A 14,517-nucleotide genomic window follows, 5' to 3' on the forward strand; every position below is an offset into this window, starting at 1 on the left:
AGTACGCAACGGAGCGGAACGTGGGCCTTTTTTTCATCCATTTCAGTAACCCGACCCGACCCGACTCGCAGTGTAATCAACGTAGCGGGGGAACAGCTGGATTTGGAGCGCTGCGGAGCCTGGGATCGAGTTCGCCGGGGTCGGAGCTCCAACCTGCGCGGCCTGAGGGCTACGAGTGCCCCGGTCTCCGGGGAGAAGGCAGCCGCTCCAGACTTTTCCAAGCCGCTGAGGAATGTTTCACCCGACGCCGGGGTTCCATCTTCACGGCAAGAGGGCCCTGAAAATTATCGGACTGGCTGCACGGCCACAAATGGGCCCCGACCTCGGGTGTTTCACAGAGGAAGAGGACTTAACTTTCTGGTGGCTTTCCCCACAGTGGAAATTTTTGATTCTGCTGTGGGGGGACATTTGTGTTGAACTCTATAATGTTTGTGTCCATTTTTTTAACCTTTTTCTATGGTTTGTATGGAAACTTATTATATATTTTATGTAAAGCACTTTGGTGTCAATGCGAGTTGACTTAAAACGTGCTATATAAATAAAACTTACTTACTTTAAATAAATTATAATTCTGAAAATGAGGGGAAGATTTTTACCAAAGAACTTTTATTTTAACGAGGATGTTTCCGTAACCGGCTTCCGTCTCCGCGCTAGTATCTTTGCTCCGCTACGGGATCTTTGGTGCGGAGACGGAAGCCGGTTACGGAAATGGGGCCGAAAATTACCCATGAATCTGCCCATGACCGTACTATGTCTTTTTCGTCGAGTGGACCATCTTGCTCGCTGTAGGGTCTTTGCATTTTAGTGCCATTCCCCAAATTCAAATCAGAGGCGGCACGGTGGCGCAGCGGCAGAGTTGCTGCCTCACAGCGCCAGAGACCCAGGTTCGAACCCGGCCTCGGGTGCTGTCTGTATGGAGCTTGTACATTCTCCTCCAAAGACGTGCGGGTTTGTAGGTTAATTAGCCTCTGTAACAATGGCCCCAATGTGGAGGGAGTGGGATAACACAGAAGGGGAACGAACTGCTGATCGGTGGTCAGCGCGGACTCGGTGGGCCGAAGGGCCCGTTTCCACGCTGTATCTCGGAACTGAACCCAATTCCACGTCTCGGAAATGGCCAATCAGGAAGAAACAATCCTATCAGATCTAAAACCACTTCCTCTTACAAAGCTGTGTCAGTCCACATAGTTCGGTGACAGACACTGGACAATGGGCCGTTTACAAGATGGCGGCCCAGTGTGTAGGATAGAGTCAGTGCGCGGGGATCGCTGGTCAGCAGGGACTCGGTGGGCTGAAGGGTCCGTTTCTTCTAAAGACGTACAGGTTTGTAGGTTAATTGGCTTGGTACAAGTGTAAACTGTCCCTAGTGTGAGTTAATGCACGGGGATCGCAGGTCGGTGCGGACTCGCGCGGCTGAAGGGTTGGTTCCCGTGCAGCATCCCAAAACTACAGACTGAAACGGAAGATGCAATGTAGTCAACGCAGGAAAATAATCTCAATGAAGAAAGATCAGCCATTCTCTCTCCGAATGGCCTGATCTGGCTATTATTTCTTTTGTGCGTGCAGATAAAATTTTGGGGAAAAGTCCTATTTAAAAATGTTATTACTTCATCAGCCTTGTTATGCAGCGAGAAGAAAGTGTCGAGAAAATTTACGAGGATGTTGCCAGCACTCGAGGGTCTGAGCTCTCAGGAGAGGTCGAGTAGGCTGGGACTATTCATAGAAAATAGGTGCAGGAGGAGGCCATTCAGCCCTTCGAGCCAGCACTGCCTGTACTCCTTGAAGCGCAGGATGAGGGGTGATCTTATAGAGGTGTATAAAATCATGAGAGGAATAGATCGGGTAGATGCACGGAGTCTCTTGCCCAGAGTAGGTGAATCGAGGACCGGAGGACATAGGTTTAAGGTTTGAGGTTTGCAGGTAAAGATTTAATAGGAATCCAAGGGGTAACTTTTTCACACAAAAAGGGGTTGGTGTATGGAACGAGCTGCCAGAGGAGGTAGTTGAGGCAGGGACTATCGCAATATACAAGGTGTCCTTGAGACTCTTGAAAGGCGCCCATAAATAAAATTTATTATTATTATTATTATACAAGAAACATTTGGACAGGTACATGGATAGGACAGGTTTAGAGGGATATGGGCCAAACGCAGTGTAGCTGGGACATGTTGGCTGGTGTGGGGAAGTTGGGCCAGAGAACTTGTTTCCACGCTGTATCACTCGGTGCTTTGGTCGCTCAGAATTCCGCGCTGTTACGTTTCTTTCTACGATTCAATGTCCAGGCCGTGGCGATACCTACCGTGTAAAGATTTGGCATTTTCTCTTTCAATTCTTCCTTGTACTGCACGATTGCTTTGAGGTGTGGAAGCTGGTCCTGAATCTGGAAAGGAAGAGTTGTATATTACACAGAGAAACCGAAATAAAAACACGCTCACACAAATGTACAAGGGACATTTGGACAGGTACATGGATAGGACAGGCTTAGAGGGAGGTGGGCCAAACGCAGGCATGGTGGTAATGCCCTGTCCCACTTAGGAAACCTGAACGGAAACCTCTGGAGACTTTGCGCCCCACCCAAGGTTTCCGTGCGGTTCCCGGAGGTTGCAGGTAGTGGAAGCAGGTAGGGAGACTGACAAAAACCTCCGGGAACCTCACGGAAACCTTGGGTGGGGCGCAAAGTCTCCAGAGGTTTTCGTTCAGGGTTCCTAAGTGGGACAGGGGCATTACTACAGCGCTCGCAGCACCTCGAGACCCAGGTTCGATCCCGACTACGGGTGCTGTCCGGACGGAGTTTGCACGTTCTCCCCGTGTCCTGCGTGCGCCTCCACCCACATACCAAAGACGTGCAGGTTTGTAGAATAACATAGAGCTATAGTGTGAAGGGGTGATCGATGGACTCGATGGGCTGAAGGGCCTGTTTCCATGCTGCAACTTTCAATTAAGAAGCTCTCGAGAAAACGGTCCGACCATTATCCTCAGGCGTATCCTAACCATGTATCAAACAAAGGCGTACACATGAAGTTTTAAAGATGGCGGCACGGTGGCACAGCGCTAGAGTTGCGGCCTCACAGCGCCCTTGATCCTGACTACGGTCGCTGCCTGTACGGAGTTTGCACGTTCTCCCCGTGACCTGTGTGGGTTTTGTTTGGTTTCCTCCCACTCTCCAAAGATGTACATACAGGCTTGTAGGTTGTTTTAGAAGGAACTGCAGATGCTGGTAAAATCGAAGGTAGACAAAAGTGCTGGAGAAACTCAGCGGGTGCAGCAGCATCTATGGAGCGAAGGAAATAGGCAACGTTTCGGGACGAAACCCTTCCGGGTTTCGGCCCGAAACGTTGCCTATTTCCTTCAAGGGTTTCGGCCCGAAAAGTCACCTATTCCTTCGCTCCATAGATGCTGCTGCACCCGCTGAGTTTCTCCAGCATTTCTGTCTGCCTAGGCTTGTAGGTTAATTGGCTTGGTATAATTATAAGTTGTCCCGTGAGTGTGTCTGTGCGTGTGCTTGCGCATGTGGGCGGTGGTGTTGGTGTGCGGGGATCGCTGGTCAGCGCGGACCCGTTGGGTCAGGTTTCCGCGCGGCGTCGCTGAACTGAAATTGACGTGCGACTCTCCAGAGGAGAGCAGGGCTGAGCCAACGTACCTGGAGGATTTTCTGCAGCTGCTTGTGGTTCTCTACCACCAGGATGTTGGCTTCACTGTCACTGGCGACGTAGTGACAGGCTTCAGGCGAGTTTGTCGTGTAGATTCCAGCGGCCACCCCACTGCAAACAAAACGAGACTCCTTCAAAACGTACACCTCCAAAAACACTGCAGCCAGCCTCCGCCGATGAGTTCGGGGCAGCACAGGGGTACAACAAGGGCCGGTCCCACTTGGCGATTTTTTTCGGCGACTGCCGGCGTCCTATCCGTGTTGCCAAAAGATTTTGAACATTTCAAAATCCAGCGGCGACATAAAAAAAAAAAGGTTGCGACACTTGAAAAAACACCGCGCGGCAATACGTCGTCATGCCGCGAACTTTTCGGTGACCTGATACGTCAGTCAATCACGACGGCAGTCGCCGGGAAAAAAAAAAGAAAAAAAAAAAAATATTGCCAAGTGGGACAGACCCTTTACAGCTTCATGCCTCCGCGACCTCTTCATTTACTTCTTCCACCGCTTCCCTCTCCCGATCTCCCTCCCTCCGCGGGCCAGAGGCACAGCTGATCCCAGCACGCTGGCGCAGCGGGTAGAGCTGCTGCCTTACAGCGCCAGAGACCCGGGTTCCATCCTGACTATCGGTTCAGTTTATTGTCTGGTGCCCCGAGGTACAACAAATATTCTATTTATTTAATTCTTTATTTCCAGCAGAATAAAAGATTAAAAGGTGTGAAAGCATACAAAAAAACAAAACAAGAATATTTATAAAGTGTCATAAACAATATCTATAAATAAATGAAATCGTATGTGTCTGAAAAGGAGCAGGAAGAAGCCAAAGCTTATTAATTCCCACCCCTTATTCAACTGCTTATAATTATCTTATACTAATTTAGCAGCTATAGGTACACCACATGTACACCAGCAGCTATATGTACACCAAATTATTTACATTTATACACTAATCAAATATTTACAAAGCCATACAAAAGAGAGAAAAAGAAAAAAGAAAAGAAAAAACTATACTATACTGTACAGTATCTTAGTCATATATACAACCCATCACCCTATAATCACCCTTCCCAATACAATCAGTATAACAAATATCCCACTTGCAATCACCTATCCTCATCTCAATATCCTTTTTAAAAAGTGTTTTTGTACATCTTTTTAAACTGAATTATGTTTGTGCTAAGTTTTATCTCCTGTTCCAGACCATTCCACAAATTCACCCCACAGATTGCTATGCACACACTTTTAAGAGTTGTTCTGACATTGAGTTTTTTTTTAATTAATGTTCCCCTCTCAAATTATACCCACCCTGTCTTTCCATAAACAGTTTTTGTATATTTCTTGGAACTAAATTATTTCTTGCTTTGTACATGATTTGCGCAGTCTTAAATTTAACCGGATCGGTGAACTTCAGTGTGTGTGACTTTAAGAATAGCTCTTATGTTGCGTGCGATCCAGTCAGTGGAAACGTGACTACAATTGAGCCGTCCACAGTGTACAGATACAGGATAAAGTCCTGTATCTTAGTGCAAGATAAAGTCTGATTAAAAATAGTCCGATCGTCTCCAACGAGGTAAAAGGGAGGTCAGGACTGCTCTCTAGTTGGTGATAGGATGATTCAGTTGCCTGATAACAGCTGGGAAGAAACTGTTCCTGTATCTGGAGGTGTGCGTTCGTTTTCACACTACTGTACCTCTTGCCCGATGGGAGAGGGGAGAAGAGGGAGTGACCGGGATGAGACTGGTCCTTGATGATGCTGCTGGCCTTGCCGAGGCAGCATGACGTGTAGATGGAGTCAATGGAAGGGAGGTTGGTTTGTGTGATGGACAGGGCTGCAGTTTAAGGTGAAGGGGAAAAGATTTAACAGGAATCTAAGGGGTAAATTTTTCACACAAAGGCTGGCGGGTGTATGGAACGAGCTGCCGGAGGAGGTAGTTGAGGCTGGGACTATCCCATTCTCTGCCTCAGAGGGCGGTGGAGGCAGGTTCTCTGGATACTTTCAAGAGTGAGCTAGATAGGGCTCTTAAAAATAGCGGAGTCAGGGGATATGGGGAGAAGGCAGGAACGGGGTACTGATTGGGGATGATCAGCCATGATCACATTGAATGGCGGTGTTGGCTCGAAGGGCCGAATGGCCTACTCCTGCACATATTGCCTATTATCTATTGTGTAAGAAACATTTAGACAGGTACACGGATAGGACAGGTTTGGTAGGGATATGGGCCAAATGCAGGCAGGTGGGACTAATGTTGGCCGGTGTGGGCAAGTTGGGCCAAAGGGCCCGTTTCCTTGCTGTATCTCTCTATGACTCGAGCTGTCTTTGCTCAGTCGGTCGATAATGAAGGTTCCTCGCTGCTTCTCATGTTCTGGAGTACATCCTCACCCACCGGGGAGGTTAACGGAGCGACAAGTAACCAAGTCTCAGACGTCTCCACAGTTACCACGATCAATAGGTGCAGGATTAGGCCATTTGGCCCATCGAGCCAGCACCGCCATTCAATGTGACCATGGCTGATCATCCCTAATCAGTACCCCGTTCCTGCCTTCCCCCCATATCCCCTGACTCCGCTATTTTTAAGAGCCCTATCTAGCTCTCTCTTGAAAGTATCCAGAGAACCAGCCTCCACCGCCCTCTGAGGCAGAGAATTCCAGACTCACCACTCTGTGAGAAAAAGTGTTTCCTCGTCTCCATTCTAAATGGCCGACTCCTTATTCTTAAAGAAACATCACCATTATTATCAAGAAACATCACGACTTCTCCAGCCACGAGCTGATCAATAAATAAGAGACCTACCCAGCCATGATGGCTCCGATATCAGCGATGAACCATTCAGGAGAGTTGAAGCCGAGGATCCCAACACCATTGAAACGCTCGAGTCCAAGCTGCGGGAAAAACAAATAATTTTTTTTTTTAAATCACGCTAGTCCTTACAGTGACACCTCAGTGACATCGTTACAGCAGTCGTTCAGCATCCCGTGCCGATTTCCACACTGGCAAAACTATTTCAATGTTACGGGACAGGCAGCATCTCTGGAGAGAAGGAATGGGTGACGTTTCGGGAAGGGTCTCGACTCAAAACGTCACCCATTCCTTCTTTCCAGAGATGCTGCCGGTAACAAAGTCCCAGCTTCTGAACTGCTAAAGCCATGAATAGCAAAAGCCTTCATCTCCAACCTGTCTCTGTGTGATGACACTCTCAGTGAAGGATGCACTGTTCTCCCAGGTCCCTCTGTTCTCCAACACACCCCAGGGCCTTGGCATGGATGGCAAAACCCTACCCTGCTCCAACATCTCGAGCCCACATGTTAAACACCATTTACCCGCTTAGCCAGCTGTTCAAGATCCTGCTGTGATTCTTGATATCCATCTCCACTGTGTTTGATCCCACCTACTCTCTCTCCAAAACTATTTCAATTTTACGGAACAGGCAGCATCTCTGGAGAGAAGGAATGGGTGACGTTTCGGGTCGAGAGACCCTTGGCTCCCGTCACCCATTCCTTCTCTCCACAGATGCAGGCCAGTCCCTGCTGAGCTGCCCCAGCTTTTCGGTTTAAACCAGCATCTGCAGTTCCTCCTCGCCAGTCTTGCCCTTTCACGCTTCCGAGCAGCAGGGAAGAAACCAGATTCAATTAATTCCATAATAGACTCCTCAGGTGGACCTCCAGAATCTCGCACAGGCACAGTTCATCTTTAAAAGCTCCCCCCCCCCCCACTCAATCTGAAGAAAGGTCCCGACCCGAAACGTCACCCGTTCCTTCTCTCCAGAGATGCTGCCCGTCCCGGCTGAGTTACTCCAGTGTGCTTTGTCAATAGACAATAGGTACAGGAGTAGGCCATTCGGCCCTTCGAGCCAGCACCACCATTGAATGTGATCATGGCTGATCATCCCCAATCAGTACCCCGTTCCTGCCTTCTCCCCATATCCCCCGACTCCGCTATCTTTAAGAGCCCTATCTAGCTCTCTCTTGAAAGCATCCAGAGAATCTGCCTCCACCGCCCTCTGAGGCAGAGAATTCCACAGACTCACAACTCTCTGTGGAAAAAAAGTGTTTCCTCGTCTCCGTTCTAAATGGCTTACTCCTTATTCTTAAACTGTGGCCCCTGGTTTAAGCCAACATCCGCGGTCCCCCTTCCTACAACAGTAAGTGCGGGCCGCGTACCTTGAGGAAGCTTTTGGCAGCGTCCCGGCACTCGCTGTAATACTGCCGGAAGGTCATCGTCTTCCACTGGTCGCCTTGCTTCGACGCCAGTGCCTCGTAGTCGCCAAACTTGTCCACCGTCTCCATGAACATCTGCGGCACGGTGATCGGCCGCTGCTCCGCGCCGCCCGAATCGTCCGTCCGCAGGCTCACCTCCCCGTCCTTGCGTGTGGTGCTGAGTCTCAAGGCAGGGGAGCCAAGGGTCGGCAGGATCAGCTGAAGCAGTCCTAAACAATAAGCCAGAGCAAAGACATCTTAGTAACACAATCTCATCCCCGTCGAGCAGTCATCGACTGGGTTTGTACTCACTGGAATTTAGAAGGATGAGCGGGAATCGTATAGAAACGTATTCATTTCTTAAGGGTTTGGACAAGCTAGATGCAGGAACAATGTTCGCCATGTGGGAAGTCCAGAACCAGGGGTCACACAGTTAAGAATAAGGGGTCGCCATTTAGGACTGAGATGAGAAAAAACTTTTTCACCCAGATAGTTGTGAATCTGTGGAATTCTCTGCCACAGAAGGCAGTGGAGGCCAATTCACTGGATGCTTTCAAGAGAAAGTTAGATTTAGCTCTTGGGGTTAATGGAATCAAGGGATATGGGGGAAAAAAAAAAAGGCAGGAACGAGGTACTGATTGTGGATGAGCCATGATCATATTGAATGGCGGTGCTGGCTGGAAGGGCCGAATGGCCTACTCCTGCACCTATTGTTATGTTATGTTTCTAGTAACACGATTTCATTGCTATCGGGCATTGATCACCAGGTACCACTGGTTTACTGACCCACACGAGCCAAGTAGAGTCAGCTCCTCACGGCTCTTTGAACAGGCGATCCTCATACACTAGTCCCACCCGACACACACTAGGGACAATTTACAATTTTACAGAAGCCAATTATCCTCCAAACCTGTACGTCTTAGGAGTGTGGAAGGAAACCGGAGCACCTGGAGAAAACCCACACAAGTCACGGGGAGAACGTACACACTCCGTACAGACATGCACCCATAGTCGGGATCGAACCCGGGTCCCTGGCGCCGTGAGGCAGCAACTCTACCACTGCGCCACCATGCCGCCCCTCCTCCTCCTGGGGATAAACAGTCTGAACCTTCCCCCCCCCCCACCCAGGATGGAAATGCCAAAGACCACAGCTGTAAGATGAGCGAGTCAGTGTAACGATGCGCGTGGGGCAAGATTTATTACACCGAGGGTGCGGGTGCCCACGCTGCCAGAGGCAGATACGACAGCAGCTGTAGCGAGGGTTTTTAGACCGGCACGTGGATATACCTGGAACAGAGGGATATGCACCATGTGCCACGGTGGCACAGCGGTAGAGTTGCTGCCTTACGGCGCTTGCAGCGCCGGAGATCCGGGTTCGATCCCAACTACGGGTGCTGTCTGTACGGAGTTTGTACGCTCTTCCCGCGAGTTCCCTCCGAGATCTTCGGTTTCCTCACACACACTCCAAAGGCGTACAGATATGTAGGGACACTGGCTTGGTGCAAGTGTAAATTGTCCCTAGTGTGTGTAGGATAGTGTTAGCGCGCGGGGATCGCTGGTCAGTGCGGACTCGGTGGGCCGAAGGGCCTGTTTCTGCGCTGTATCTCTAAACTAAACATGCAGGGGAAGGACGTTAGTTTATCTTGGCTTGTTGCTCAGCGCGGACATTTTAAACCAAGGCTTTGTTCCTGTGCTGTACACAACGCGTCCACTGTTCAATGTTTGCAAAGGGAAGAAAAATCTTACAACAAGGATAAAGTGCTCGCATTACGGATGTGTAGAGAATGGATGAATGTGCAGCGCCTGCAGGCAGCGAGGAGGAGTTTATCTTGGCGTTAAGTCCCACGCGGACACTGTCAACACAAGGGCCCGTTCCTCTGCTCCATATTCCAGGCAATACAAATCGAGCGGCAAGTCAACATGCTGTTTAAGAAGGAACTGCAGATGCTGGAACATCCTAGACTCTGAAGAAGGGTTTCGGCCCGAAACGTTGCCTATCTCCTTCACTCCATAGATGCTGCTGCACCCGCTGAGTTTCTCCAACATTTTTGTGTAAAGTTAACATGCTGACTCAGCAAGGCCAGCAGCATCATCAAGGACCAGTCTCACCCCGGCCACTCCCTCTTCTCCCCTCCCCCATCGGACAAGAGGTACAGAAGTGTGAAAACAAACGCACACCTCCAGATTCAGGGACAGTTTCTTCCCAGCTGTTATCAGGCAACTGAACCGTCCTATCAGCAACCAGAGAGCGGTGCTGAACTACTATCTACCTCATTGGTGACCCTCGGACTATCCTTGATCGGACTTTGCTGGCTTTACCTTGCACTAGATGTTATTCCCTTATCATGTATCTGTACAGTGTAAATGGCTCGATTGTAATCATGTATTGTCTTTCCGTTGACTGGATAGCACGCAACAAAAAGCTTTTCACTGTACCTCGGTACACGTGACACTAAACTAATCAACATTACTTTCATTCATCGATGTCACATCAACCAAAATTGTGGCGCTCTGAATAGATCATTAACGCCAACCACATTTAACTCTGACAAGCTGGGACTTTATCCCTTGGGGTGCAGGAGGATGAGGGGTGATCTTATAGAGGTGTACAACAGTCCTCTGTAGAGGGGTCCCTGGTGTATGGAGAGCAGATGAGAGATTGGGATAACACAGAACTAATGTGAAAGGGTGGTTGATGGTAGGCATGGACTCAGTGGGCCGAAGGGCCTGTTTCCATGCTGTGTCTCCACACTAAAATGTTGCTTTTACTTTCTACTGCTCATAAGTAAGTAAGTTTATTGGCCAAGTATTCACATACAAGGAATTTGCCTTGGTGCTCCGCCCATAAGTTCTAGTAATCAGGCCATTTGGCCCATCGAGTTTACTCCGCCATTCAATCGTGGCCGATCTATCTCTCCCTGCTAACCCCATTCTCTTGCCTTTCCCCCATAAGTCATGATCCCCATTATCAATCAACCTTACCATTGCTTGGTTGCATCTGCCTTTCGTGTACAAGGCCTGTGACTCGTTGTCGACTGATCCCTACTCAGCCGTCTGAAGAAGGGGTCCCGTCCCAAAATATTACCCATCCATGTTCTCCGGAGATGCTGCCTGACCTGCTGAGTTACTCCAACATTTTGTGTCTATCATCGGTGTATACCAGCATCTGCAGACAGTTGTGCAAGACTTCACTAAGGAAACCGGAGCACCCGGACAAACCCCACGCGGTCACAGGGAGAACGTGCAAACTCCGCACAGACAGCACCCATGGTCAGGATTGAACCGGGGACTGTGGGGCTGTGAGGCAACGACTCTGCTGCAGCGCCACCCCGTGATCTTGGCTTCAGCCGTTCCACGACTCACTTAACCTACGTTAACCTCTGCAGACTCCCGACTTTGGGTTCCCACGTATCTCTGCATCATCACTACAGTTCACCCGCCCCCTGGTGTTGTTACTTACGCAGCCTCCCCCTCCCTCAGCAATGCCACTTTGGCAGCTCGCAACCCATTCAGAGTCGGTGTAGTGCAGCACTTTCCTCCCACTGGCTGTGAGTCAGATACTATGGTGTAACCACAGAGACTAAACTACATTCTCCCACTTCCACCGCCGTTATGAATCCGCTTCTGTCGATGAGGCGGCAACTGGAAGGGGGGGGGGGGGGGGGGGGGAGAAACAGGCACGCATGCGATCGTCACGCCAGGAAACTGAAACATTTGGCGTTTCACCATTTAGGAGAATTCAATATTGTTTTGCGAAACACAGCTAGAGTCATACAGCGTGGAAACAGGCCCTTCGGCCCGACTTGCCCAGGCCGACCGAGATGCCCCATCTGAACTACTCCCCACTCCCTCTAAACCTTCCCTATCCAGGTACATGGATATACACAAAGTGCTGGAGTTTCTCAGTGGGACAGGCAGCATCTCTGGAGAGAAGGAATGGGTGACGTTTCCCGGGTCGAGACCCTCTTTCAGACTGATGTCAGTGGAGAGGGTGATACATAGATAAGGAAGTGCAAGGTGTTAAAATAGGACAAAGGGAATGGAGATCCACAAGCTGATGGATATCTCCAGGATAGGTTTCCCCTTGGGACTGAGTGGTTTAGGAAGATTCAACTAGGCAAAGGCAAGAAGTCAAAGTTCAAAGTCAAAGGTGAAAGGTCAAGACCTCCTGGAGATACGTCTCAAAGATAAATTGAGGACCAGACACAGAATACACAAAAGAGATTACATTTTTTTTTTTTTTTTAAAGCCCCCACAGTGAAGGCCCAGACTTACGATTATTCTCCGGCATTTCCTTTTCTGATGCCGCCATTTCCCCGGGGAGTTCCGCAGAAGGTTCCAGAGCTTTTGTATCTGTCCAGTTATTGTTCACCAGCGACTCGGATGTCTGGACACTGCAAGAGGTGGCAGGAAAAATGAGAGTGAAAGACCAGTTATGTACTTTCAAATCCCTTAAACTGTTGCGAAACAGGGACATCACCTTCAATTTCCCTGAAAACCGAGAATTATTTGCTTTATGAGTCACTGCACTCTCATCCAAGGAATGTTTTAGAAGGAACTGCAGATGCTGGAAAAATCGAAGGCAGACAAAGGTGTTGGAGAAACTCAGCGGGTGAGGCAGCATCTATGGAGCGAAGGAATAGGTGACGTTTCGGGTCGAGACCCTTCCGGGTCTCGACCCGAAACGTCACCTATTCCTTCGCTCCATAGATGCTGCCTCACCAGCTGAGTTTCTCCAGCACTTTTGTCTACCAAGGCAAATGAATGTTTAGTTTATAGTTTAGAGACTAGGTTGGGGATCATGACAGAAGACGCCTCGTGGCGATCCCTGGAAGCGATGACGCGATGCACTCCGTGACGCGTCGGGCGACAATTCCGTCAACATGTTGGACGACAACAGAAGCCAACGTCTGACCCATGAGCGGACGAACGAGTTAAGAGATACAGCGCGGAAAACAGGTCCATCGGCCCACCGAGTCCGCGCCGACCAGCGATCCCCGCACATTAACACTATCCCACACACACACACACACACATATAACCATATAACAATTACAGCACGGAAACAGGCCATCTCGGCCCTTCTAGTCCGTGCCGAACACTTACTCTCACCTAGTCCCATCTACCTGCACTCAGACCATAACCCTCCATTCCTTTCCCGTCCATATACCTATCCAATTTATTTTTAAATGATAAAAACGAACCTGCCTTCACCACTTCCACTGGAAGCTCATTCCACACAGCTACCACTCTCTGAGTAAAGAAGTTCCCCCTCATGTTACCCCTAAACTTTTGTCCCTTAATTCTCAAATCATGTTTGAACCTCTTGTTTGAATCTTCCCTACTCTCAATGGAAAAAGCTTATACACGTCAACTCTGTCTATCCCTCTCATCATTTTAAAGACCTCTATCAAGTCCCCCCCCCTTAACCTTCTGCGCTCCAAAAAATAAAGACCTAACTTGTTCAATCTTTCTCTGTAACTTAGGTGCTGAAACCCACACACACACACACACACACACACACTCGGGGCAATTTTACAACTTACCAAAGCCAATTAACCTACAAACCCGCACGTCTTTGGAGTGCGGGAGGAAACCGGAGCACCCGGAGAAAACCCACGCACGTCATGGGGAGAACGTACAAACTCCGTATAGACAGCACCCGCAGTCAGGATCGAACCCGGGTCTCTGGCGCCGTGAGGCAGCAAATCTGCCTCTGTGTCACTGTGCAGCTGAAACGCCCCTGATATTCCAAGCAATTCTCTTTCTGACTAATATTCTCCAAATAAATCTTCCAGATCATTCTTTGGATTGTTTTCACATTTTTAAACCCTCTGCCGATCAAATTGCTCTGGTGCTGTGAGGCAGCAATTCTGTCACTGCGCCACTGTTCTTTATTATACAAATACTTTCATTCAAAAAAAATAAAATAAAATAAACATCCAGAGTATTAATAACACAATCGAAGGCTGCCCACGTTGACAGTTTACAAACAAACGATCATCAAATTAATAGGACGCCAACTTGATCAACAAAACACTCGACCTCCCGCAGCGACCAGCGTTCGTGTAAGTAAGTAAGTGCGTTTATTGGCCAAGTATTCACATACAAGGAATTTGCCTTGGTGCTCCGCCCACAAGTAACAATATGACATAGTGACAGTTACGAATGACTCAGAAAACACTAAACATTAATAATAGAAACATAGAAATTAGGTGCAGGAGTAGGCCATTCGGCCCTTCGAGCCTGCACCGCCATTCAATATGATCATGGCTGATCATCCAACTCAGTATCCTGTACCTGCCTTCTCTCCATACCCTCTGATCCCCTTAGCCACAAGGGCCGCATCTAACTTCCTCTTAAATATAGCCAATGAACTGGCCTCGACTACCCTCTGTGGCAGAGAGTTCCAGAGATTCACCACTCTCTGTGTGAAAAAAGTTCTTCTCATCTCGGTTTTAAAGGATTTCCCCCTTATCCTTAAGCTGTGACCCCTTGTCCTGGACTTCCCCAACATCGGGAGCAATCTTCCTGCATCTAGCCTGTCCAAACCCTTAAGAATTTTGTAAGTTTCTATAAGATCCCCTCTCAATCTCCTAAATTCTAGAGAGTATAAACCAAGTCTATCCAGTCTTTCTTCATAAGACAGTCCTGACATCCCAGGAATCAGTCTG

The 14,517-nt window shown here is 48.9% G+C and overlaps 1 protein-coding gene across 3 annotated transcripts in view; it reads right to left on the reverse strand.

Annotated features, from left to right (window-relative positions):
• acsbg2 (acyl-CoA synthetase bubblegum family member 2) overlaps positions 1-14,517 on the reverse strand; it is a 53,291-nt gene that overhangs the window by 17,155 nt on the left and 21,619 nt on the right. For all 3 annotated transcript variants that reach the window (XM_033047183.1, XM_033047184.1, XM_033047185.1), the window contains 5 exons: positions 12,119-12,237; positions 7,808-8,073; positions 6,441-6,529; positions 3,641-3,761; positions 2,300-2,380 (listed from right to left, as the gene is read on the reverse strand). In XM_033047183.1, the coding sequence (XP_032903074.1) occupies positions 2,300-2,380; positions 3,641-3,761; positions 6,441-6,529; positions 7,808-8,073; positions 12,119-12,237 (676 nt within the window). The remainder of the gene's footprint in view (positions 1-2,299; positions 2,381-3,640; positions 3,762-6,440; positions 6,530-7,807; positions 8,074-12,118; positions 12,238-14,517) is intronic.

The sequence above is a fragment of the Amblyraja radiata genome, chromosome 29, assembly GCF_010909765.2.
Source record: "Amblyraja radiata isolate CabotCenter1 chromosome 29, sAmbRad1.1.pri, whole genome shotgun sequence".
In the NCBI taxonomy this organism is placed as follows: domain Eukaryota; kingdom Metazoa; phylum Chordata; class Chondrichthyes; order Rajiformes; family Rajidae; genus Amblyraja; species Amblyraja radiata.